The sequence below is a fragment of the Schistocerca cancellata genome, chromosome 1 (genome assembly GCF_023864275.1).
Source record: "Schistocerca cancellata isolate TAMUIC-IGC-003103 chromosome 1, iqSchCanc2.1, whole genome shotgun sequence".
Taxonomy (NCBI): Eukaryota; Metazoa; Arthropoda; class Insecta; order Orthoptera; family Acrididae; genus Schistocerca; species Schistocerca cancellata.
The window spans coordinates 445,679,892-445,706,946 of NC_064626.1; the positions used below are offsets into that span (position 1 = coordinate 445,679,892).

At 38.1% G+C, this 27,055-nt stretch overlaps 1 protein-coding gene across 1 annotated transcript in view; it reads left to right on the plus strand.

Moving 5' to 3' along the window:
• The first annotated feature begins 2,997 nt into the window (after positions 1-2,997).
• LOC126182030 (uncharacterized) overlaps positions 2,998-27,055 on the plus strand; it is a 28,171-nt gene continuing 4,113 nt past the window's right edge. Inside the window, exons 1-3 of the mRNA XM_049924821.1 lie at positions 2,998-3,024; positions 5,242-5,339; positions 5,441-5,583. Coding sequence (XP_049780778.1) covers positions 2,998-3,024; positions 5,242-5,339; positions 5,441-5,583 — 268 coding nt within the window. The remainder of the gene's footprint in view (positions 3,025-5,241; positions 5,340-5,440; positions 5,584-27,055) is intronic.

A 27,055-nucleotide genomic window follows, 5' to 3' on the forward strand; every position in this document is an offset into this window, starting at 1 on the left:
TCTCAGTTTTTGTTTTGTTTTCTTTGTTCTCCATTTTGGTCCCATGAGAGTTGGGAATCTGTTCAGTTGATACCATGGAACCCCACATGGTGCAAGGCTAATTATTCAGGGTGATCACCATGTATCCCTGAAGCTAAATTAAAGACATACATTCCCACTTGCCGCGGGCCCCTTGGCATGTATTGCACCACATCTTGGGTTGTGTATCTCAGGAATTGGGAAAGGAATATGGGATTGGTTATGGGAGAGATGGGCTGTTGTGGGGCACTCTTCATGTGGTTCACCTGCTGAGGCCCTTCCAGTTTGGAAGACCTGCCAGTAACTACACTACAGCTTGCATAGCCCTCAGATTCATGGAAACACACAAGCCTCTTCTTCTACGCAGCACATATTTTGACAAGACGGTGTCTGCTGGAGAGGTGACATATGCTTAAAAAGAATACAGCTGTTACAGAGAAGAGCAAGAAGACTTGCACATGGGAAGGGGCATAGAGATTCATGTCTGAAGTGTTTGTGCTGCACAAATACCTTACAATATATTCTCTATACATATTTAAATTAGTTACATTTTTATGAATCAGTCAATGGAAGTTATCAAGTGCAGTGACGTACATGTTCTCAACACTAGGACAAAATGTAACTATTTCCAGAAAACAACATCAGAAAATGACAGCTAGAAGCCCATAGGCTACATCAGTGATTTGATTTGTCTTAACAAACACTCTAGGAACATATATGGGGAATAATTTTAAAACAAAATTAAAATCTTTTCTAATAAAAAAGTGTTTATATTCCCTCAACAAATTTTGAGGTACTGATGGTTACATGAACCAGTGGAACATCAGCTGTAATGTAATAAATATATAAAATAGGTATAAGATGCAACAATTTCTGTATTTAACATACTCATACTTTGTGAGTTTAATTATTGTCATACTATCATTTCTGACGTTTGCGAAGGTCATCATTATGATTGCTTTATGCAAAGAAAATATATAGAAAATATATAGAACATTAGTTAAAGAAACCTTGGGAAGACCTTTAGAGGTGGTGAGATCCATTGTGAAGAGACTAAATTGATGTAAAAGGCCTGAGCCACAATTTATATGACTGTAATTAAACTAACTACTGAGTCCTTTAATCTAATTTTGGAGTAGTGCTTGCGAAAGATATACAAACCTATGAGATAAAAAAAGATCATCTTCATGTGATATTGCTGCAATCTGTGGGCTTCGTTTCTGATCAGTATCTTCTCACCACAAGTCTTCCCCTTCCTTATACCATCTTCAGCATTGACATTGCCCTTCTTTTGGTCCGTGCATGCCTTTTTGAACATCTGGTTGTGATGGTTATATCTTTGTGGTTATGGATTTATTTAATGTGTTTATCTTTTTGTAGTTGATTGCTGATTGACACTTGCTTGTCAAAACTTGATCACAAGTTTCCTTTTGGTAGTAGGGAATCCATTTCCCTCTATTTTGATGTTTGGGTTTTCCCTCTTTATTTTTTAGAAATTTACTGCTTCATACGAAGAATGTCATTGCTTTTTATGTTTCAGGATCACCGAGAGGAAGCTAAGTGGCCACACTGGTAAGTGTAGCCATTTTCATTGTTATTAACTTGTTGCCAATTGAATGTTTGTGTTAACGCTGTTAAACTACTAACAGTTCCTGTAACCTGTGCCAAGTGAAACCCAAACATTGTTTCATGCACCGTGTAAAGAAACGTGAGTGTCTGAGATAGTGAATTTGGGAATGAAAAGAGAATGTAGTAGGAAGGTGAAGCATTAAATGAGAATGTGGCAGAACAGGTGTTGAGAAATAGAAACTAATAAAATTATAGAAGAAAGACTGTGCAAAGAGAGAATAAAATAACACTGCACAAAGAGAGAATAAAATAACAAAGAGAATTAGTCCTTTTACTGTTTTTTGGCGAATAGTACCATACTCGCATGTAATAGGAGGCAGAATCTGGAAAGGATAATGACTGTAGCATACCGGTATTTTGTAAATTCATACAGCTCACTGGTAGTGTGGGATCCATGTATGATCATTGAATGTACTGTCTTAATCTAATGGAACCAAAGTCAGGATTACAGTTGTCCATAGGTGTATATAATTGACTGAACTTCAGGGATCATTCTAACAAGTGATCGTATGATGAAGTGGAGGAATGTGTTATATGGCACGTAATCAGAAGATAAGTGCAAAATACAGTCTGTAATATTCTGCTGCACATATATTTTTTTTAATTTTTTTTTTAAGGGGATGGAGTGGCAGCTGTTTAAATAACTGATACTGTGTACTAAAAAACAGTGGTTGGTAGCTACTACTCAATAAAAAAGTTTGTATAATGTCCTTTACTGGACACTGGTCCCAAAATTAGATATGGCATCAAAATCTTAATATCAATATTTTGTCGGGTGCTTGAACAGTTGATTGATTTTCAGATTTTATTTCTCTGCTATTATCTCACAACATTTTAAGTTTCCTTTCTTTCATGCTAACATGGATGCAGTATTTCCTGCTTACTTCCTCTAAGAAGAAAGAAGGTTTGTATTTATTAAACTTTTGAGTATGTGAAGATGTACTTGAACCAGAGACCTTACTTGAATACACAAAACTGGTTCTGTTTCAGTACTACTATGACTTGTTAGTTTATGTTGAGTATTAATTAGCAGTTCAGTAATTAAATTACTTTTTCTCCACACACTGCATACTTGTAGTAAAATATAAGCTCATTTTTTCTTTATAAATCTTAACATAGGGAAATAAATCTGGCTTCAGCTGCCAGATACTGTGGTCATGTGTGTGCAAGTTGCATTTACACGTGTGTGTGCGTGTGTGCGCGTGTGATTGTGTGTTGTCTTTGACAAAGGCCTTGTTGACCAAAAGCTCTTTTTGTGACAGTCTTTTTGTTGTACCTATCTGCGACTTAGCATCTCCACTATATGATGAGTAGCAACTATCCTTTTCATAATGTTGTTAACATATGGAAATGATTATTCCTTTTAGACTGAAACATGTAAATATTAGGTTGCTGCATAAGTTCATAGCATTTTTATTTTGCATATCAGTATTCCAAATGCTATTTTTTTATCAATTGTCATTTTTTATTTGTAGGTTACTGTTGCTATTTGAGTTTACATATTGTCATTTTGTCATTTGAAGTTGTTAGCTGAGCTGTGGACACTAAAAAACAGAGTGCCAAGTGGAGAAATTGGTACATTTTTGACATGTTCATCTGTTTGAGTTCAATAGAGGGGTGACAGCAGTTGAGGCAGCCAGAAACATGTACTGTGTATGAGGACAATGCCATTGGACAGAGATTGTTTTAAGGGAGATCGTTTTGATGTTAGTGACTCTCCACATCCAGGTAGCCCTTTGGGGTTTGATGAAGATCATTTTAACACATTAATCCACAATGATCCATGTCATTGTACTCAACAACTGGCAGATTTGATGAACTGTGAGCATTCAGCCATCGTGTGACATTTCCATTTAGGGGGAAGATTCAAAAATCAGGTGTATGGGTACCTCATGCTCTAAATCAAAATCACAGAAATCAGCAGGTGTCCCATCCTGTATCGTAACTGGTGAACGAAATGGTGTCTTTACACTAACATAAGGAAAAGAAAGGAAGGGCTGAGCCCAAACAAAGCAGCAACTCCCCGTAAACAGAAATGCGCACATCCGCAAAAGATAATCTTATGCACCTGGTGGAACAAAGACAGTGTGGTGTACTATAAAATTGCTTCCCCGAGGTGTAACTATCACTGCTGACATTTATTGTCAACAACTGAGATGTCTTGCAGACACAATCCAAGAATGATGACCAGAAAGACTGCGTGAAGTGATGCTGCTCAATGATAACACCCACTTGCATTCTGCTAGACTGACTACACAGGAGTTAGGTTAGGAAGTCATTCCGCAACCACCTTATTCACTTATCCTGCACCCTCAGATTTACACCTTTTCCACACTCTATGGAACAACCTTTAAGGAACTTCCTTTCCGGACATGGCTTGGTGAGTGCTTCGCCTCAAAACCATGTGATTGATACAATCACAGAAACAAAAAGTTACTCAAACATTTTCATTTTCATTCTGTTGTGAATAATGAAGGAGAAAATATTATTGTTGACCAAAGTCTCTGTTATATGTATCTGTTGTGTTTATTAAACTTATGGAAAAACTCTTCAAACTTATGCACCAAGCTAATAATTTATCAATGTGACAGAAAGGCATAAATATGCTATCGTGTTTGAACATTCCTGTGAGCCCACTATGAATTAGATTGCTTGGTTTGTTGACATATCAGTGGGAACTGTCCACTGTGTCTACAACAAATGGTGTACCGCTTGCAGCCATGTAACATGTAATTACTCTGGTATTAAAAATATTCTGACAGGGACCTGTTAGTGACTGCAAATCCATCTCAATCGTTTTCCAAGCAAGCATTACAAAGGGAACTGCATGTAATGGACATTTGTGGTCGAGTACATCACAAAAGAGGATTGCTCACAGCAACACACAATGTTGCACACCTTCAATGGACCAAAAAGCCCACAAATTGAACAGCACAGACTGGATATGTGTAACGTGCATCTTTTCTAATGATGCAAGGTGTCAGATTCACTCATGGCCCAATTGGACATTTAACCTGTTGTGGGTGTGGTGGGTGTTTAGGCTGGAAGTTGTTCTGTTATATTTTGGGGATGGTTTTGTTCCATGACTTGAGCCCACTCATTCAAGTTACCGTGAACATGAACCAGGATCTTAATTTCAATATTCTCAGTGAGCAAGTGTTATCCTTCCTTTTACACCTTCATTACGAGTATCCTGTGTAAACTTCCATGTTCCAAGGGCAAAAGAACCATGTTCACAGGGTTTCATGCACACACTTCTGGTCAGATGAACACTTACATGCCCTGTTACATTATTGCACCTCAACTGCTGAAATAACGCCTGATCTTTATTCTACAGAAAATTATTTGAAACAGCAGGTAAAACATTATCTATGCCCTGCTATTTGGTAGCTTATTGTGACCTGATCATTGGGTAACTGCAGCTGGATATGGTATACCTGAGACATCTTGACACACTTCTTTGATGAATTGAAGTCATTCTCAAGGCTAGGTGCAATGTTACAAAATGTTAGTGTGGTGTCCCCAGAGGGTGATAAATTTTTGTTCTACGTTTATTTGCCAAATAGTATTAGAAAGATTTTTCTTTGTTTTTAGGTCAGCAAGCAGGTTATTCTTGAGTTAACTGATGATACATGGACAAGAGCAGATGAATATCAGAGAAGTGAAGAATCTGGACGAACAAGTGGTGTAAGGTTAGTGTACAGAGGGAACTATATTGTTAAAATTACTCCGTTTTTTTTTTTTTTTGTTGTTGTTGTTGTTTCTGTCTTTTATTTCTTGTTTTCGTGTACAGAACAGGGCCAAATGCGCAAGCGCAACCGTTGGATGCAAGATCTCTTTTAATGCACAAAAGCGTACACCAAATGGCAACACGAGATCGTAGTATTACCTCGTCCACACCTCCTAGCTCACTAGATTTGGAGTGGGAACATGAAGGTAAATTGTTTATCACATTCAGTTTCTTGTGTATTATGATCAGCATAAAGTGCAGCTAATTGTAAACATTGAATTAGTATCTGTATTATTGGTAAATGAAGTTGTAATGGCAGTCAGCAGAAAAGATCAGTTTATTAATACCGTAGTTTTTTTCTGATGATCGATGGAACAGAAGTTGAAATGTAATTTTTGACATGAAATTTTATGTCACTGGGTCTAGTTAACAAAATCCAAATAATTGATTTAGAGTTTGGTAGAAATTCTCAAATAGTCTTCTGAAGAATTGGAAATGAAGAAGTAGATATTAAGAACTGTGTCCAGCACTTGGGCACCATTTCTTCTTTGCATAACATCATATATCAAAATAGTGCATTATTGTTATTTAATTATTTATTCATTGCAGTTTTCACTTGTGGCTTGAACCATAGAAGTTACTCTATGCTGAGTTTCACAATCATTAATATGATCCACAATACATTAAGATTTTTTTTTTAATTTTATCAATAGTTAACATTCTCTAGAAATCCAAAATAATATTACACTGTTACACTATTACTAAGATGTTTATGAAGAAAAGGGATCTAGAAATGCAAGAAAAGGAGTATAGAAGAAGGAAAATTAAGAATGAGGCTGGATGATGGTAATGACCACCCACTCAAAAAATAAAAACATGTTAAATAATTAAAAGAAGCTGTTAATAAAAATTAATAGAAAGCAAGAGGCCTAGTTGTTGTTTGTGCTTTTGATATAATGCTGTCTGTAAATGTTGAAGAACAATCCACCAACCACATTCCGTAGGTTTACATCCAGTGTGCCACATCACCCCGAGCACTTAAGTGTCAGGCTCAGAAAATATGGTTTTCTTTGTTCTGGAAAATTTCCAATCAGTCTTCAGATTGTATGCCACTTAAATTGTCATCCACTAAATGCATCTATGATCCTCTCTGTTTTATGGAACTTCAGAACCTGATGATACGCTGTCTGCCTTTCCTCTGTTGGTGGAAAACAGTGCACAGACTCAGGTTTTGGAATGTACACCAATATATAATCGCTCGCACTCTTCAGAAACTAAGAAGACGAGCACCCTAGTACAAACTGAGAACACCATGCTCCCAAGTCAGAATTGGAGAATCTGCTGAATTTCCTTACACCTCCTCCTGTGTTGATGGGTCTCCAGTGATTGTGTTGTATTGCATTTTTATTGGCCCGTTTGTTTACAAAATGTGTACAGGTGAAAGTAATTTCTATTCATATACATTTAAAATTACAAAATGTACACTTCATATATTTAAATGTTCTTGAATGAAGTAAAAGCAGTAATGCTGTAAATATGACTTTAAAGAATTACCTAAGGTTTTGAAGTCAGTATTTGCTGTCATGTTTTTGGAAAGTTTGTTTTTTTAACTCCTATGTGAAAAGTACTATTTGGACACGGGGATGTTTTGATTTGGGCCATATGTAAATTTTTCTTTTGTCTGGTAAAATAATCATTAATGTCACAGGTTTTTTTTACAGTCTATTTACCCTGTTGTTGTGGTCTTCAGTCCTGAGACTGGTTTGATGCAGCTCTCCATGCTACTCTATCCTGTGCAAGCTTCTTCATCTCCCAGTACCTACTGCAGCCTACATCCTCCTGAATCTGCTTAGTGTATTCATCTCTTGGTCTCCCTCTACGATTTTTACCCTCCACGCTGCCCTTCAATGCTAAATTGGTGATCCCTCCATGTCTCAGAACATGTCCTACCAACCGATCCCTTCTTCTAGTCAAGTTGTGCCACAATCTCCTCTTCTCCCCAATTCTATTCAATACCTCCTCATTAGTTATGTGATCTACCCATCTAATCTTCAGCATTCTTCTGTAGCACCACATTTCAAAAGCTTCTATTCTCTTCTTGTCTAAGCTATTTATCATCCACGTTTCACTTCCATATATGGCTACACTCCATACAAATACTTTCAGAAACGACTTCCTGACATTTAAGTCTATACTCGATGTTAACAAATTTTTCTTCTTCAGAAATGCTTTCCTTGCCATTGCCAGTCTACATTTTATATCCTCTCTACTTCGACCATCTTCAGTTATTTTGCTCCCCAAATAGCAAAACTCCTTTACTACTTTAAGTGTCTCATTTCCTAATCTAATTCCCTCAGCATCATGCAACTTAATTCGATTACATTCCATTATCCTCATTTTGCTTTTGTTGATGTTCATCTTATATCCTCCCTTCAAGACACCATCCATTCCGTTCAACTGCTCTTCCATGTCCTTTGCTGTCTCTGACAGAATTACAATGTCATCGGCGAACCTCAAAGTTTTTATTTCTTCTCCATGGATTTTAATACCTACTCCGAACTTTTCTTTTGTTTCCTTTATTGTGTGCTCAATATACAGATTGAATAACATCAGGGATAGGCTACAGCCGTCTTACTCCCTTCCCAACCACTGCTTCCCTTTCATGTCCCTTGACTCTTATAACTGCCATCTGGTTTCTGTACAAATTGTAAATAGCCTTTCGCTCTCTGTATTTTACCCCTGCCACCTTCAGAATTTGAAAGAGAGTATTCCAATCAACATTGTCAAAAGCTTTCTCTAAGTCTACAAATGCTAGAAACGTAGGTTTGCCTTTCCTTAATCTTTCTTCTAAGATAAGTCGTAGAGTCAGTATTGCCTCACGTGTTCCAACATTTCTACGGAATCCAAACTGATCTTCCCCGAGGTCGGCTTCTATCAGTTTTTCCATTCGTCTGTAAAGAAATCACGTTAGTATTTTGCAGCTGTGACTTATTAAACTGATAGTTCGGTAATTTTCACATCTGTCAACACCTGCTTTCTTTGGGATTGGAATTATTATATTCTTGTTGAAGTCTTAGGGTATTTCACCTGTCTCATACATCTTGCTCACCAGATGGTAGAGTTTTGTCAGGACTGGCTCTCCCAAGGCCGTCAGTAGTTCTAATGGAATGTTGTCTACTCCCGGGGCCTTGTTTCGACTCAGGTCTTTCAGTGCTCTGTCAAACTCTTCACGCAGTATCATATCTCCCATTTCATCTTCATCTACATCCTCTTCCTTTTCCATAATATTGTCCTCAAGTACATCACCCTTGTATAGACCCTCTATACAGGGTGTTACAAAAAAGTACGACCAAACATTCAGGAAACATTCCTCACTCACTAATAAAGAAAAGATGTTATGTGGTCATATGTCCGAAAATGCGTATTTCCATGTTAGAGCTCATTTTAGTTTCGTCAGTATGTACTGTACTTCCTGGATTCACCGCCAGTTGGCCCAATTGAAGGAAGGTAATGTTGACTTCGGTGATTGTGTTGACATGCGACTCATTTCTCTACAGTAGTAGCATCAAGCGCATCAGTACGTAGCATCAACAGGTTAGTGTTCATCACGAACGTGGTTTTGCAGTAAGTGCAATGTTTACAAATGCGGAGTTGGCAGATGCCCATTTTAAGTATGGATTAGCACGGGGCAATAGCCGTGGTGCGGTACGTTTGTATCGAGACAGATTTCCAGAATGAAAGTGTCCCGACAGGAAGACGTTCGAAGCAATTGATCGGCGTCTTAGGGAGCACGGAACATTCCAGCCTATGACTCGCGACTGGGGAAGACCTAGAACGACGAGGACACCTGCAATGGACGAGGCAATTCTTCATGCAGTTGACAATAACCCTAACGTCAGCGTCAGAGAAGTTGCTGCTGTACAAGGTAATGTTGACCACATCACTGTATGGAGAGTGCTACAGGAGAACCAGTTGTTTCCGTGCCATGTACAGCGTGTGCAGGCACTATCAGCAGCTGATTGGCCACCACGGGTACACTTCTGCGAATGGTTCATCCAACAATGTGTCAATCCTCATTTCAGTGCAAATGTTCTCTTTACGGATGAGGCTTCATTCCAATGTGATCAAATTGTAAATTTTCACAATCAACATGTTTGGGCTGACGAGAATCCGCACGCAACTGTGCAATCACGTCATCAACACAGATTTTCTGTGAACGTTTGGGCAGGCATTGTTGGTGATGTCTTGATTGGGCCCCATGTGCTTCCACCTACGCTCAATGGAGCACGTTATCATGATTTAATACGGGATACTCTACCTGTGCTGCTAGAACATGTGCCTTTACAAGTACGACACAACATGTGGTTCATGCACGATGGAGCTCCTGCACATTTCAATCGAAGTGTTCGTACACTTCTCAACAACAGATTCGGTGACCGATGGATTGGTAGAGGCGGACCAATTCCATGGCCTCCACGCTCTCCTGACCTCAACCCTCTTGACTTTCATTTATGGGGGCATTTGAAAGCTCTTGTCTACACAACCCCGGTACCAAATGTAGAGACTCTTCGTGCTCGTATTGTGGACGGCTGTGATACAATACGCCATTCTCCAGGGCTGCATCAGCACATCAGGGATTCCATGCGATGGAGTGTGGATGCATGTATCCTCACTAACGGAGGACATTTTGAACATTTCCTGTAACAAAGTGTTTGAAGTCACGCTGGTACATTCTGTTGCTGTGTGTTTCCATTCCATGATTAATGTGATTTGAAGAGAAGTAATAAAATGAGCTCTAACATGGAAAGTAATCATTTCCGGACACATGTCCACATAACATATTTTCTTTCTTTGTGTGTGAGGAATGTTTCCTGAAAGTTTGGCCGTACCTTTTTGTAACACCCTGTATACTCCTTCCACCATTCTGCTTTCCCTTCTTTGCTTAGAACTGGGTTTCCATCAAAGCTCTTGATATTCATGCAAGTGGTTCTCCTTTCTCCAAAGGTCTCTTTAATTTTCCTGTAGGCGGTATCTATCTTACCCTAGTGAGATAAGCCTCTAAATCCTTACATTTGCCCTCTAGCCATCCCTGCTTAGCCATTTTGCACTTCCTGTCGATCTCATTTTTCAGATGTTACTGCATTTTTATATTTTCTCCTTTCATCAATTTAATTCAATATTTCTTCTGTTACCCAAGGGTTTCTACTAGCCCTCGTCTTTTTACCTATTTGATCCTGTGCTGCCTTCACTACTTCATCCCTCAAAGCTACCCATTCTTCTTCTACGGTATTTCTTTCCCCCATTCCCCATTTAATTGTTCCCTTATGCTCTCCCTGAAACTCTCTACAACCTCTGGTTCTTTCAGTTTATCCAGGTCCCATCTCCTTAAATTCCCACCTTTTTGCAGTTTCTTCAGTTTTAATCTACAGTTCATAACCAATAGTTTGTGGTCAGAGTCCACATCTGCCCCTGGAAATGTCTTACAATTTAAAAACTGGTTCCTAAATCTCTGTCTTACCATTATATAATCTATCTGATACCTACTAGTATCTCCAGGGTTCTTCCATGTATACAACCTTCTTTCATGATTCTTAAACCAAGTGTTAGCTATGATTAAGTTATGCTCTGCGTAAAATTCTACCATGCGGCTTCCTATTTCATTTCTTAGCCCCAAGCCATATTCACCTACTATGTTTCCTTCTCTCCCTTTTCCTACTCTTGAATTCCAGTCACCCATGACTATTAAATTTTCGTCTCCCTTCACTACCTGAATAATTTCTTTTATCTCATCATACATTTCATCAATTTCTTCGTCATCTGCAGAGCTAGTTGGCATATAAACTTGTACTACTGTGGTAGGCATGGGCTTCATGTCTATCTTGGCCACAATAATGTGTTCACTATGCTGTTTGTAGTAGCTTACCCGCACTCCTATTTTTTTATTCATTATTAAACCTACTCCTGCATTACCCTTATTTGATTTTGTATTTATAACCCTGTATTCACCTGACCAAAAGTCTTGTTCCTCCTGCCACCGAACTTCACTAATTCCCACTATATCTAACTTTAACCTATCCATTTCCCTTTTTAAATTTTCTAACCTACCTGCCCGATTAAGGGATCTGACATTCTACGCTCCGATCCGTAGAACGCCAGTTTTCTTTCTCCTGATAACAACGTCCTCTTGAGTAGTCCCCGCCCGGAGATCCGAATGGGGGACTATTTTACCTCCGGAATATTTTACCCAAGAGGACGCCATCATCATTTAATCATACAGTAAAGCTGCATGCCCTCGGGAAAAATTACGGCTGTAGTTTCCCCTTGCTTTCAGCCGTTGTCAGTACCAGAACAGCAAGGCCATTTTGGTTAGTGTTGCAAGGCCAGATCAGTCAATCATCCAGACTGTTGCCCCTGCAACTATTGAAAAGGCTGCTGCCCCTCTTCAGGAACCATACGTTTGTCTGGCCTCTCAACAGATACCCCTCCGTTGTGGTTGCACCTATGGTACGGCTATCTGTATCATTGAGGCACACAAGCCTCCCCACCAACGGCAAGGTCCATGGTTCATTGTCCCTACCTAATACATTTATTTTGAAGGATGAGTTTCATAATGTGGATACATGGTAAAGTAGGAATACCAGAGATCTTAAACATTGCTCTACATCAGTCTCTAGGTTTGCACCTAAACATGATTGTAATGATTTTTCCCCGTTGGAAGTGCTGTTAGCTGTTTTAGAACTTCCCCAAAATGTGACTCCATGTTTAAGGTGAGAACAAAAGTAGGCTTGGTATGCATTCTTTACTGTTTTCTCACTACAGAAGGGTTTTAGTGAACAAAGAAGTTAGTTGGTCTTGTGTCTTGTTCAGTCTTACATTAACACATTTAATATACATATTCCATTTTACATTGCTTTGCTGCCATAATCACCCTTGTTCAGAACTTTGTGAAATTTTAGTGTGATATTTTCTTTTATTGTTCGTGAAAAGCTGGTTGCTCTGTGTCCAGTTGCTAAATTGTTTTTCAACAGCATTTGCTGATTGCTGTAATGGGTCTTTACTTTCCCCCTTTGAAAGAATTGTGGTGTCATCTGCAAATATGATTGTGTTATGGGCATCCACATTTAAGCTTAGATTGTTAATATACAAACGGCACAGAAATGATTCCTTTACTGAACCTGATGCAGAGCTGCTACCTCCTGTCTGAAGATACTGTGGATCTCTCTCTCTCTCTCTCTCTCTCTCTCTCTCTCTCTCTCTCTCTGTCCCTCTCTCTTCCCCCCCCCCCTCCCCCCTCCCCCCTCCCCCCCGGAGTAACGATCTCTTCTGATTGTTAACACTTAACTTAAATTTGCATTTGCCTGGTTCATTGATGATTGATAAGAGCATCAGGAAAGTTTCAAACATCATTGTCCCTCCTACAGAAAGCTATTAGCAACAGAATCCCACAGTTATCTTTACATCCAGTTACTGTAAGCGGAGTCATAAGAGTAATTAGATCGTTAAAAAATAAAAGTTCTGCTGGTGTGGACAATATTTCTAGTAAAATACTGAAACACTGTTATAAATTTGTTAGTCCCGTCTTATGCAACATATACAATACATCCCTACAAGAAGGGCTTGTCCCTGACATACTAAAGTTGGCTGTAGTGATTCCTCTCTTTAAAAAAGGTTATAAAAGCATTGTTACAAACTATCACCCAATATCCCTATTAACTACCTTCTCGAAAATTCCAGAAAAACTCATGCACAGGAGGATTGTAGACCATCTCAACTTCCACAGTACCTTAAGCAAAAATCAGTTTGGTTTTCATACCAGTCTTTGTACTGAACAGGCAATATTCTCTTTCAGCAACCAAGTTTTGGAAGCCATTAACAAAAAAATGTCTCCGGTGGGTATTTTTTGTGATCTTACGAAAGCCTTTGACCGTGTAAACCACCAAATTCTTTTGAAAAAGGCAGAATACTATGGTTTAGGTGGTACTGTTGGCTTGTGGCTACAATCATATCTACAGGATCGGAAGCAGACTGTAATGTTAAATGGCTCTTCTGGAGAAACTGCCTCGTCTGAATGGGGTATGATAACGTATGGTGTGCCTCAAGGCTCCGTTTTGGGCCCACTGCTTTTCCTCATCTTTATTAATGATCTTCCTCTTTGTTCTGAGACAAACAGCAAATTTACCCTGTTTGCCAATGATACCACTTTTCTAATCGACGATTTGATTGATCATGATCTTGAACAAACTACAAATACTGTTTTTAATGATATCTTAAATTGGTTCTCCTCAAATGGTCTCTCATTCAATGCAGATAAAACTCATTATATGAGGTTCTATAAATCACAAAGTAATCTCGATGAAATTAACATAAAATGTAGAGACAACCAATACAGGAAGTTGAAGATACAAAATTCCTGGGTGCTTACATAGACAGTAAATGTAATTGGTCAGTTCACATTCTTCATCTATGTAAAAAACTTAGCTCGGCAACATTTGCATTACGGGTTATTTCTTCAGTGGCTGAAGTTGACACCATTGAGGTTGCCTGCTTTGGCTACTTCCACTCATTGATGTCATATGCCTTCATATTCTGGGGGAACCAACAAAAAAAGTTTTCACCACCAAAAGAAAAGCAATCAGAATAATGTGTGGGGTCCATCAAAGACACTCTTGCAGGCACTTGTTTCGGAAGATAGGTATCCTAACAACTGCCTCAAAGTATATTTTTTCCTTGCTGACCTTTGTGTGCAAAAGTTATTCTATCTACCAAGACAACAGTAAATTCCATGGCTATAACACCAGAAACAAAAACAATCTACATTTCGAAATGAAACATCTCACTCTGGTACAGAAAGGAGTTTACTACTCCAGCATTAAGCTGTTCAATGCTCTACCACTACATATCAAATGTGTTCATACAGAACTGCCAAAATTTAAACAAATTCTCAAAGATTACTTGACAGAGAAATCTTTTTATACTGTGGATGAATATCTGAAAGAAAATGTATACCATCACTAAACTTATTGTGTCTAGAAGTAGTTCAATTGATTTTATTGTGCATTTGAGCATTAGCACACTTTCTGTAACAACAAATTGGCTGTACCTGTATTTACTCTTGTAGGCCTAATATCTGATTTAACTTTGTGCTCTTATCTTTAACCTTTATTTGAAACTCCTTTTTCTGTTAAATGGTTGTTATGCTATCTAGCTGACATTGTATCTATTACTGTATTTATAGTATGTCTTACTTAAACTATGTACAATTTGGCATTGAATTGCCTTGTATTTATTGTAAGTTTAAATTGAAACCTTTACAATTTGAAACGTTCCATATCCTTGTGATTGACTCACTAACTGGATCTATGGAACAAGAAATAAATAAAATACAAAATTATTTATTAACATTAGTTGACAACCGAACTGCACAGACTCCTGAGGTAAACAAAACACTGACTGACTGAATGACCCTTTCTCGCAGCCTCGCTCAAATTTAACAATTGTTACCGTTGTTAATTTATTACAAAATGTAACTTACAATTAAAAACTATATCATCTAAACTAACTATTTTACATTATTACAGGTTAAACATAAAATGTAAAATAACTTATTACAATTATTGCCATCCTTGGTTTTATGTGCGAAAATTAATTCACAATCAGATTTCAACAATTATTTTGATTTTACTTTAATTTCGTAATTAGTTACTGTATGGATTTTATTTATAACATTTGTTTAAAGTATACACATCCTACTTTGCCAGATTACATAAATTAAATACACACACGTTTTCTTAGATATCGGAATTTTGTAAACTAGGGTGGTGTAACTAACAAGAGGTAATTATCTGCCTAATTTACAAGCACCATTAATTACAATGAATTACATATAAATGAATAATGAATCAAATTACATCACTGGATAATAATTGTTATTTTCTTTTGAATCATAATGAGGTTTTTTGTGTTAGGTAATTTACCAAATGCAGTTATGGTAATTAGAGGCATTAGTTATTTATACCAACATTTCCACAGTCTCTTAATATTTGTTGCTAAACATTTATTATTTCAATTTAACTATTTGATATTCAATTTGGAATGTGTGTATATATTTTTGTTAATGACAACAATCTATTGACAATCCTGAGAATTTACCTCGTTCCAGTATATTTATGTGTTTACAAAGAAGAATAGTTTTTTTGGGCAAACTGAAATGAACGATACGTATAAAAATACACATAAAAGGCCCTAGGAAGCACTGAATTGGAATGATAAATACATGGATACATATAAAACAGGCAGTATCAGGCACTTCATAATGATCTTGGGGGAGGCTGTAGCATTACACCCCCCCCCCCCCCCCCAGCCCCTCTTCCAAGTATTACTTGTAAGAATGGCTGCTAAATACATATACACAATCTGGTACTTTCAAATCACATATTTTCAATACACTTAAATTTTTATAGTATTTGTTTTAATAGAAAAAAATCAAAGTTTTTTTAACTGTCACTCCAGTCACTGGTTCACATCACACATCTTAAGGAATTGGCAGCTCACAATCATCAGTCCTTTTGCGCTGCCCATCTTGTGTCTGCAACACCTCTATTTCTGGCAGTCTCTACATTGCGATAACGCAGTCCAGTTTCACAGTTTTCTGGTTGTTTACTTCCAGGTCAGGTAAGGATCTTGCATACGGTTCTCTAGCTAGGAACAGGGATGAATTCATTACTGAAGTTACTCGTGTAGGTCACAATTAAGGTCACACTAGGTATAAATACACTCCTGGAAATTGAAATAAGAACACCGTGAATTCATTTTCCCAGGAAGGGGAAACTTTATTGACACATTCCTGGGGTCAGATACATCACATGATCACACTGACAGAACCACAGGCACATAGACACAGGCAACAGAACATGCACAATGTCGACACTAGTACAGTGTATATCCACCTTAAGCAGCAATGCAGGCTGCTATTCTCCCATGGAGACGATCGTAGAGATGCTGGATGTAGTCCTGTGGAACGGCTTGCCATGCCATTTCCACCTGGCGCCTCAGTTGGACCAGCGTTCGTGCTGGACGTGCAGACCGCGTGAGACGACGCTTCATCCAATCCGAAACATGCTCAATGGGGGACAGATCCGGAGATCTTGCTGGGCAGGGTAGTTGACTTACACCTTCTAGAGCACGTTGGGTGGCACGGGATACATGCGGACGTGCATTGTCCTGTTGGAACAGCAAGTTCCCTTGCCGGTCTAGGAATGCTAGAACGATGGGTTCGATGACGGTTTGGATGTACCGTGCACTATTCAGTGTCCCCTCGACGATCACCAGTGGTGTACGGCCAGTGTAGGAGATCGCTCCCCACACCATGATGCCGGGTGTTGGCCCTGTGTGCCTCGGTCGTATGCAGTCCTGATTGTGGCGCTCACCTGCTCGGCGCCAAACATGCATACGACCATCATTGGCACCAAGGCAGAAGCGACTCTCATTGCTGAAGACGACACGTCTCCATTCGTCCCTCCATTCACGCCTGTCGCGACACCACTGGAGGCGGGCTGCACGATGTTGGCGCGTGAGCGGAAGACGGCCTAACGGTGTGCGGGACCGTAGCCCAGCTTCATGGAGACGGTTGCGAATGGTCCTCGCCGATACCCCAGGAGCAACAGTGTCCCTAATTTGCTGGGAAGTGGCGGTGCGGTCCCCTACGGCACTGCGTAGGATCCTACGGTCTTGGCGTGCATCGCTGCGGTCCGGTCCCAGGTCGACGGGCACGTGCACCTTCCGCCGACCACTGGCGACAACATCGATGTACTGTGGAGACCTCACGCCCCACGTGTTGAGCAATTCGGCGGTACGTCCACCCGGCCTCCCGCATGCCCACTATACGCCCTCGCTCAAAGTCCGTCAACTGCACATACGGTTCACGTCCACGCTGTCGCGGCATGCCACCAGTGTTAAAGACTGCGATGGAGCTCCGTATGCCATGGCAAACTGGCTGACACTGACGGCGGCGGTGCACAAATGCTGCGCAGCTAGCGCCATTCGACGGCCAACACCGCAGTTCCTGGTGTGTCCGCTGTGCCGTGCGTGTGATCATTGCTTGTACAGCCCTCTCGCAGTGTCCGGAGCAAGTATGGTGGGTCTGACACACCGGTGTCAATGTGTTCTTTTTTCCATTTCCAGGATTGTATATCAAAATCATTCACATATTATTCTATTCTATTAATGTATTTATAAAAAAAAAATATCACACAAAGATAAGCATATATAAACTGTAAAGATTTAACTATACACAGATTAAAGTCAGTGAACAAAATTAAATTATATAAGTATCTTTCCTTTTTTATTAGTATTTCAGGATATTCCATTATACAGTGTATTTGAGCCCTCATGTCATTTACCATATTTACTCGAATCTAAGCCGCACTCAAATCTAAGCCGCACCTGAAAAATGAGACTTGAAATCAAGGAAAAAAAATTTCCCGAATCCAAGCCGCATCTGAAATTTGAGACTCGAAATTAAAGGGGAGAGAAAAGTTTTAGGCCGCACCTCCAAATCGAAACAAAGTTGGTCCATTATAATATGAGACATAATTTAGGTCGAATGAATGACGATACAGCTACAGTACTTTGGTTCGAGTTGTAAACTTAGCAGTTAAGCTTTACCAGGTAGCCATTGCTATGCGTCAGGCGCTCCATCCGTATTTATACGGGTACCCTTCTTTTTTCAAGTGCTTCGTCTGGTTTGAATTGATTGCTTATTTTTCTGTGATCTGATAAGTGCCGTTCTCTTTGTTATAGGTGTTTACGTCACTCTAAGCTGAAAATGCATTACTGTATTGTGCCATGCATTGTTTGTTGCTTTCTGATAATGAGTGTTTACGGCCTGTCTCCGCTCGCTGCATGGCTTGCTTTTGTGCACGGTACCGCTGCTTACAATTTTTTTTAAAAAAAGATAGAGAGGAATCGTCTCTTTAGTGAAACAATGGCAAGAGACTGGTATTTGTTGTTACTTACACTGCTGCTTTCTTTGATAATGGTCAAGAACCAAATAATAGACTGCGTATGATAGAAGATGTTCTGAACGAGAGTTTAGCGAAAATTTTTCTCCGTTTGAAAGTCTTTGCAGACGCCTCTTTAGTGCATTACATTCTGCACAGAAATTAGAGTCATCTTAGATTTAAAAATCTAGTCAATTGCCGTGCTTCATTTCTGCCTGTATCACTATTAGGCATAAGAATACCGGTAATACTAATATAAACATGACATGATATGTGTATTCTTCCGCGTTTTCTGTTGTCTCACTCTAGTTTCATAGTTTATTAGGCAGACAGGATTTAAATGAGATAACTGCAAACACAAAAGAATAGGCCCTACATGACAAAATGTTTATATTTGTATTATTCTTATGGTGAAGAGAATACTGCATGTGATTCACAATTCATAAAAGTTCCTATTAGCAACGATCTCTTCTCACAGGTAGGAAAAAATTCAGAACATAGAATTTCCCATATTGACAAACATACCAAACAGTCTTGCCAGTCGTATGTTCATAGTACATTGAAATACTGCTACATTCGAAGATGAACAATACGAAGTTTGTATTTACTTCGTTGGAATAATGTATGAAAATGCAGTGGTCGAAACTCGGGGCAGAGAAAAAAATCTCGTCTTCCACCTGTTTTTTTTTTTTAATTTAGTTACTGACGTAGAGGTTTTGGCACGAGTATATTTGTTTGTGCCTGCAAAGCATGCCTGTGTAGCGCTACATATATTCAACGGCAGAAGTTAGTTGTGGCGGCACCCACCAACATTTTTCAGAACTTCCGCTTTCTTTGCACTTGATTCTTAGCCGCAGGCGGTTTTTTGGATTACAAAAACCGGAAAAAAAAGTGCGGCTTAGATTCGAGTAAATACGGTAACTCTTTATCATATCAGACATAAACTCACAAACTGTTCCTCATCACACAATATTGTAATGTCATACTTTTCACAAAACGTCTTTTGTCACAGTGCAACTTGTCCATTTAATGACACGTGTGCATCTTTAACATTGTTCATTTGTACATCTCATTAGCAATTTCATAAAATCATGACCATGCCTGTAATTTCTCATAGAACCACCTTTGAACTACTTCATGCTATCATTTCCCACAAATCAAATACATGCTCTACAGAGTATAACTATAATAATCTCCATTATCTTGTATACTCCCAGATTCTATTCTGTCATGAAAATGATAACACTAACTTATCTATAACTTTTATACACTGTACAGTACACACTCATATGGCTCTAGAAAATTGTCTTTTACTCCCAGAACTGTACATTGTCCCACCAATTACTTCCTGAACATCACAGGTTCACAAAGTCAACAACATGCACAGAAAAAGTAAACATTATTTACTAATGCAGATTGCCCACAGGGTGTGATGGCAAGAAAGTAGTTTCTTAACAACACTTACAATACTTATTATATACATAGTACACATTTTAACCTATTATCATCCTCATCTCTAAAAAGCTGTCGTAACTCATTTACACAACTCATTTCTCATGAACTAGTTTTAAAATGTCCTTTTCACTTATGTTTCTGATATAGTGGTAACTACTGTCTGAAATGCTTAAAGAATCAGTATTTACACATCTTAAGAGTTACAAAATAATTATAAATTATTGGTCAATCATTACTGTAAGAAAGTCAATTTTATTACACAGTTTACATTTTCAAATTATTCCTCAAATAATGTCACTCAATATTCATATTACATACAGAAAACTTATGCTGCAGGGAATGGCTATATTTGCAGTAAGAGATAACTTCATTACAGGTTTATAGATGAATAAAAGACGTAGTACCCAAAAACGAAAAGAAGAAAATAGAATGCTACATAGCTCAGAGACCTAATGCGTGCCACACGCTCGACACAAAAATGTGGTGTCTTCCTGAGGTCTTTTATATCATCTTATTTTTTCTTTGTGCTTAATACTTGCTTATAGGGTTTCAGTTCAGTTATATTATGTAAACCAAATAACCTTCCAGATTTTGGATACACTAACCTGTATGCATTTGGGTGTGGGATAGACTGAATTTTGAATGGACCAATATAGATGTCAAAGAATTTCTTTAATTCATTGTTTATGGATTTGGATAATTCATGAGTCTTCACCAGGACCAGATCATCGATTTCAAACTTTGTAGGTTTCAACTTTTTATTATGTTTGTTTTTCCTCCATTTTCCTTGTTGTTCCATTACTTTTTGACCACTTCTTCTCTTTCCTGTGGACTCATAGCCTTACATGCTAGGAATTCAATTAATTCATTGATCAGATTCGGTGGTTTCTTGTGATACATTATTTCATATGGGCAAAACCCAGTAGACGAATGCTGTAAGCTGTTCAGTAAGTCTTCAAAGCTATCTACGTACTCTATCCAACTTACGTGGTTTTTGTTGCAATAAGTTCTAAATAATCTCCCTATTTCTCTCATGTAACATTCAGCCGGATTGCTTGACAGGTGGTAAGCAGAGATCAGAATATGGTTTATGTTCTTATCCTCAACAAACGCTTTCCAAAGTTTGGAAGTAAATTGTGCTCCATTGTCAGAAAGTTTTCAGTTTTCCTACCTTTGTGAAATAGTCTCTTCTAATTTTCAAAATGATGTTCTTACTTGTTGCTTTCTTTTCTGGATAATGTTCAGTGAATTTTGAAAAAAGATCCACCATGACAAGTATGTAATAAAATACTCCTTTAGCCTTGGGCTATGATCCATAAAAATCGACTGCTACAAGTTGTAGTTGTTCTTTTGCAACATATTTTGCATATTTCCTTTGCAGGTTTGATTACTAACTTTTACCCTCTCCTCACTCTCCTGGCAATGTTGTAAAAGTATACATTTTCTTGGATCTTTTGGATACATTTCTGTGTCCCACCATGTCTGAAACTCTCATGTACATACTTTATCAATACTTCAATATACTGCTCTGGCCAACACGATCTCCAAGCATCACTGTCTGCACTGTATCTTCTGAAAAGTATACCCTTGTGCACGTTATAATGCTGCTCTACTTCCTTGTATCCTCACTTACCCAGATCACTTTTAACTAACTTTAAGTTGGAATCATGGTTCTGATATCTACATATGTCATTCAAATTTTCCTGATTTCGTTCTCATCTTTCACCCCTTTTAGATACATAATCCGAAATTCCCTTTCACACTCATCACTGTTATTTTCACCTTTTTCTCCCACTGGTAATCTTGATAGAGCATCAGCAATTAGATTTTCTTCACTTTTTGTATGTTGTTGTTGTGGTCTTCAGTCCTGAGACTGGTTTGATGCAGCTCTCCATGCTACCCTATCGTGTGCAAGTTTCTTCATCTCCCAGTACCTACTGCAACCGACATTCTTCTGAATCTGCTTAGTGTATTCATCTCTTGATCTCCCTCTACGATTTTTACCCTCCACGCTGCCCTCCAATGCTAAATTTGTGATCCCTTGATGCCTCAGAACATGTCCTACCAACCGGTCGCTTCTTCTCGTCATAACGGTTCCGTTATGATAAATTAATATACTTGGCTTGAAAAAGTTTTTTTACCTTTATCTTTGAATTTTTTTTATTTTCTTTGTTGGTTTAAAGATTTTATTTATCTCATTTATTTAGTGAAATTATTTAAGAAAAGTTAATAGAAGAGTTAAACTTTTTCTATGCTTTACTGTATAGTTGAACTGCTGGAGGAATAGTGACCACCTGGTTATCCTGCTGTGATGCAAAGTACACTCCTGTATATAGATTAAAGCCTTATGGTCTGTGTATATGACTGCTTGATGTCCTAATAAGTAATTCTTGAATTTGGTGAAAGCCCAATAGACTGCTAACAATTATTTTTCAGTGACAGTATATGACTTCTCATGTTTTTGTGAAGTTCTACTGGCAAAAACTATTGATCTATGCTTTATCACACCATCTACAATCTTTTCTTGGGACAAATAAGCTCCCAGTCCGTAGTCACTGCTGTCGGTCATGATGCAAAATGGCTCTGTGAGATCAGGTCTGCGTAACATTTTACTATTGCTCGTCTGTTTCTTGATGTTGTCAAATGCCTCTTGACAATCCTTGTCTCATACCCAAATGGTGTTCTTGTTCAACAAGTTGTTCAAACATGGTGCATTTAAAGCTTGAGTGCTGACAAACTTACAGTAGTAGCCACAAATTCCATAGAACAATTTAAGTTGTTTCTTAGTTGTGGCTGCAGGAAGTTTTGCAATGGCTTCAAGTTTTTCTTCATCTTCTGAGATGGTATGGCCTAAAAATTTGAGTTGTTTAAACCCAAATTTGCACTTCTCTAGTTTTAATGACATACCTCCCTGTCTCAATCTATAACACACTTCACTCAACAAATGTATATGTTCTTCCCAACTCTTTCCTGTTACAAGTATGTCATCAACATAAAGGAGTAGTTTGCTAAACAATTCTTTTCCTAGAACCAAATCTAATGCTCGGATATATTCTGCAACTGATTCATTAAGACCAAATGGTACAACACAATAGCAATAGCATCTTCCTCCATAGAAAAATGCAGTATATTTCCTAGGCTGTGTGTCCAATGGTACCTGATGGAAACCTGCTGTTAAGTCTAAACTACACATGTACTTCATATGTTCAAATTCATGTAATAACTAGTCTATGTTCTCAGGGTGATCAGTTTGCCTCTCAAGGTATTTGTTTAAATGTCTCGAATTGAGCACAAGTCTTACTCCACTGTCACGTTTGGAAACTACCACCAGCAGGTTATTTATTGTATTCTCTATTGAACCTTTCAATTACCTCCCACTCTTCCATCTTTAGTAGTTCTTTCTCCACAGCTTTTCTTTTTGAGGTGGGTACTCTGTATGGTTTGATAAAAAATGGTACGTGAGGTTTTAGATGAAGTCTACATCAATAGTTTTTCACTTTCCCAGGTTTCTCACTAAACACATCTTTGTACTCCCACAACAAACTACCTAATTGATTTGTCTCTTCTCTACCTAGACTCCCAACTTCCTTTAGTTTGGTGGCCACTAATTCAGCATACTTGTCTTCACTGCATTCTTCTTCATTGTCTTCCTCGTTAAAGTCAATCTTTTCATTTACACAAATCACTCTTCTAATTTGAAAATTGTTCTCTAGGCAATTTTGGATGATTAGTTCAATCAGATGTCTTTGAGTTGGTAAGTTTTAACTTTTTGTTATTTGAGTCAAAATCTGCATTTACCCCTTGTATCCAATTCATTCTGAACAAAATATTTTCATTGACGTCAGGTACTACAAAACGTCCTTGTTTATACTGTACATCATTAATGGTGAAAGATATTATGGCTTGCCTGTTTACAACTTTGCTGTGCCTACCAGTTACTCCCTTAATTTTGATTCCAATAACAGGATATTCTTCGAAGTCAGCACTACGTCTTATCTGGTCTCTAAATTTTTCAGAAATGGCACAAACAAGACTACCCGTGTCCAAGAGGCAAACTCCCTCATAATTTGCAACTTTTATACATATATACGGGCAACCAGAAACTTTTTCCTTCCTGCTTTCCTCATCTTCATGCAACAAATCATCCTCAATCTCTCTAAAGTCCAAGTCATTTATAATGTTTTTGCTTGCACAATTCCTCTTACTTGTTTGTATTTTACTTAAAGCTACATCAGATGATTGCTTGATGTCATATTCCTCTTTTACACACTGTCTACTTTTCCTGGAACTGATCACACTGTAAGCCTGCTGATTGGTTCTACCTTCCCACTTGGAATTCAGTTCTTCACAAATAATATTGATGACCCTTTTTACTCTGTCACTGTCACTGTAACCCTTGTAAGTATCTCACAAAATTTCTAGCATCACATCTAAATTATGATGGCTGTCCACATGTTCCTTATCTGATGATACCTTCCCAGTTTCCATTGGTACAATCTGGTTCTGGTATACTTCACAAATACTACTGGCATCATCTTCTTCACCATTAATTAAATCTTCTTTAACCTCCATATATACCATGCCATCTAATTTTTCCTCACAGTCATTATTACTACTGACACTTTCACTATCAATGTTACCACAGATGCTATCATCTCCAATACTAGACACTTCTACAACATCTTTACAATGATCATCAGAATTGTTGACAAGTACACCAATACAAGTATCATCGCTTAAGTGCTTAACAGGGATAGATTCTTCATCCATTAATTTACCTAATCCAAACTCATCAAGATTACTATCAGAACCAATATTTTCTTTGCAAACTTCTTCACCACATTGATTATATAGACTTGAAATAGTATCATCCTCTAACAGAACCTCTTGAACATTCTTACAGATACTAATACTTCTATCTTCAACACTTCCATTCATACTTTTCTGGAAGTTACTGTCAAACTGTAATTTGGTAATCTGATGTGCTCTTCTTACATTAGTTCTGTCATTTCTACTCCAATATCTTCGATTACTCTGTCTTACGTAATTATTTTCGATGTCTCTAGGCTGGTGGTGTTTAGCCTGATTTTGGTACTTATTTCTTGTCCCAAACTGACAGGCTGCCAATGAGGCATCTGTCAGTTTAAATTGTCTCATCTTGATTGGTGATTATCTAATTGTGTCTTACTATTCTCCCAAGGTCTCTCCCTGTTGTCATGTCCTCTGTTTCCATTCCCATTACTATGGTTGACCCATCTATTATCACTCTTGCCTTGATTCCTGCTCTGATTCCACCCCCCAGATGGTTGATTGCCAAATCTGCCATTATTTAACCTCTCATTTCTCTCAAAGGCTGTATCCAAGTTATCTACGTATCTCAAGAACTGATCCACAGAGTCATCTGGTCCATAAACCAACTTTCACTGTGCTCTTTTTGGTAATCTCCTTGTTAAGGCATCTATTTGTATTAATTCATCAAAAGATTTATCTAAGTATACTAATTTCCTCAAGTGGTTTTCACAAAAACACTTCAAGCTACCATCACTTTCCGTATACATTCAACCATTCAAGAACACACTTTTAATCCTAGCTTGCTCAGATCTTGACCAAAACTTATTCAAGAACTTTCTTTCAAATTCATCATATGACATGGTAGAATTAACATTCTGATTGGCCCATGAGATTGCTTCTCCAGCCAAAAATTGCTTAACAAATTTAATTTTAACATTGTCTGTCATGTCATTACGAAACTTACCCTGACAGTGCTGTAAAAAATCAACAGGATGTAATTTCCCATCTCCTGGAAACTGTTTTAAAGGTATGCCACCCCCATACACAATTGATATGCTAACAGAATTTCCTTGAGGTACACCCTCTTGTAATTCTACAACTTTCTTACTTAAATCTATAACATTATTTTTACACAAATCTACTTTTTCATCACACTTCAGTTCTACATTACTTATTTGATTGGTAATGTCTGTAAGTTTTAGCTGAGACTTCCTTTTGTAAGCTTCTACTTTTTCTTCTAAAAGTCTCCTAGTCTGAACAACCTCTACCTTAAGTTTAAAATTTTCTGCTTCTACATATTTATCTAGTTTTTTGAATCTCTCCTGGTTTTTGGACCACTCTTGTGTGAAATTAGTTTCTAATACATCTACCTGTTCTCCTACCACTCCCACGCGAGTACGGAGTTCAACCTTCCCTGTCTCAACAGTAGTTCTTAGTGCTGCCAAACCATCCCTTATCTGATTAGTATTTTCGGTAACAGTATTCTGTAATTCCGACATTTGTTCACTGAATTACTGTCTTAACTGTTGATTTTGCTGACTTAACTGTTGACTTTGCTGACCAATATCCTGACTAATTTGTCCCATCTGTTCTTTTGCTTCTTGCCTGATCTTTCCCATCTGTTCCTTCGCTTCTTTCATATGCTGCATTAATAACATTAACAAATTATCTCCACCTACTCTTCCCTGTGTAATTTGAGTACTTGTGGCGACGTTTTCACTGGAACTCTCTCCACCAAAACTTGATCTACACTTGGATTACTGTTGGATGATAGTTCACGATACTCGATCCTAGGTCCGAAGTGTTTTCTACAGATTCAAAGCCGACACGCTTCTCTTCATTCATTTTCGTGTTCTCGTCATGCAACACAATTTAAAATTAGAAAATTAAAAGAACAGTTATTCATCTGAATTCCAGCGGTGCAGGCCGAGAATTTGGTCCATTATCATCAGGTAATGATATCCAAAACAGATGATTTGTGATCCTCCCATAGCAGGTAATGATTTTTTTATCTTTCCATAAACTGTCACCACAAATAATTCTCTGGGCAAAAGTTGTCTTGCATTCATGTTTTTTATGTAGCCTGAAACAGTCACTCATTAAACACAATTCCAATTTCAAACATCAATCCCAGGTTAACTCCACCAGATGTAACGATCTCTTCGGATTGTTAACGCTTAACTTAAATTTGTGTTTGCTTGGTTCATTGAAGATTGATAAGTACATCGGGAAAGTTTCAATCTTTACAGAATTGTATACTGACATTAGTTGACAACCGAACTGCACAGACTCCTGAGGTAAACAAAACACTGACTGACTGACCCTCTCTTGCAGCCTCGCTGTGGCACTATACATACAAATTTAACAATTGTTACCATTGTTAATTTATTACAAAATGTAACTTACAACTAAAAACAATTTCATCTGAACTAAC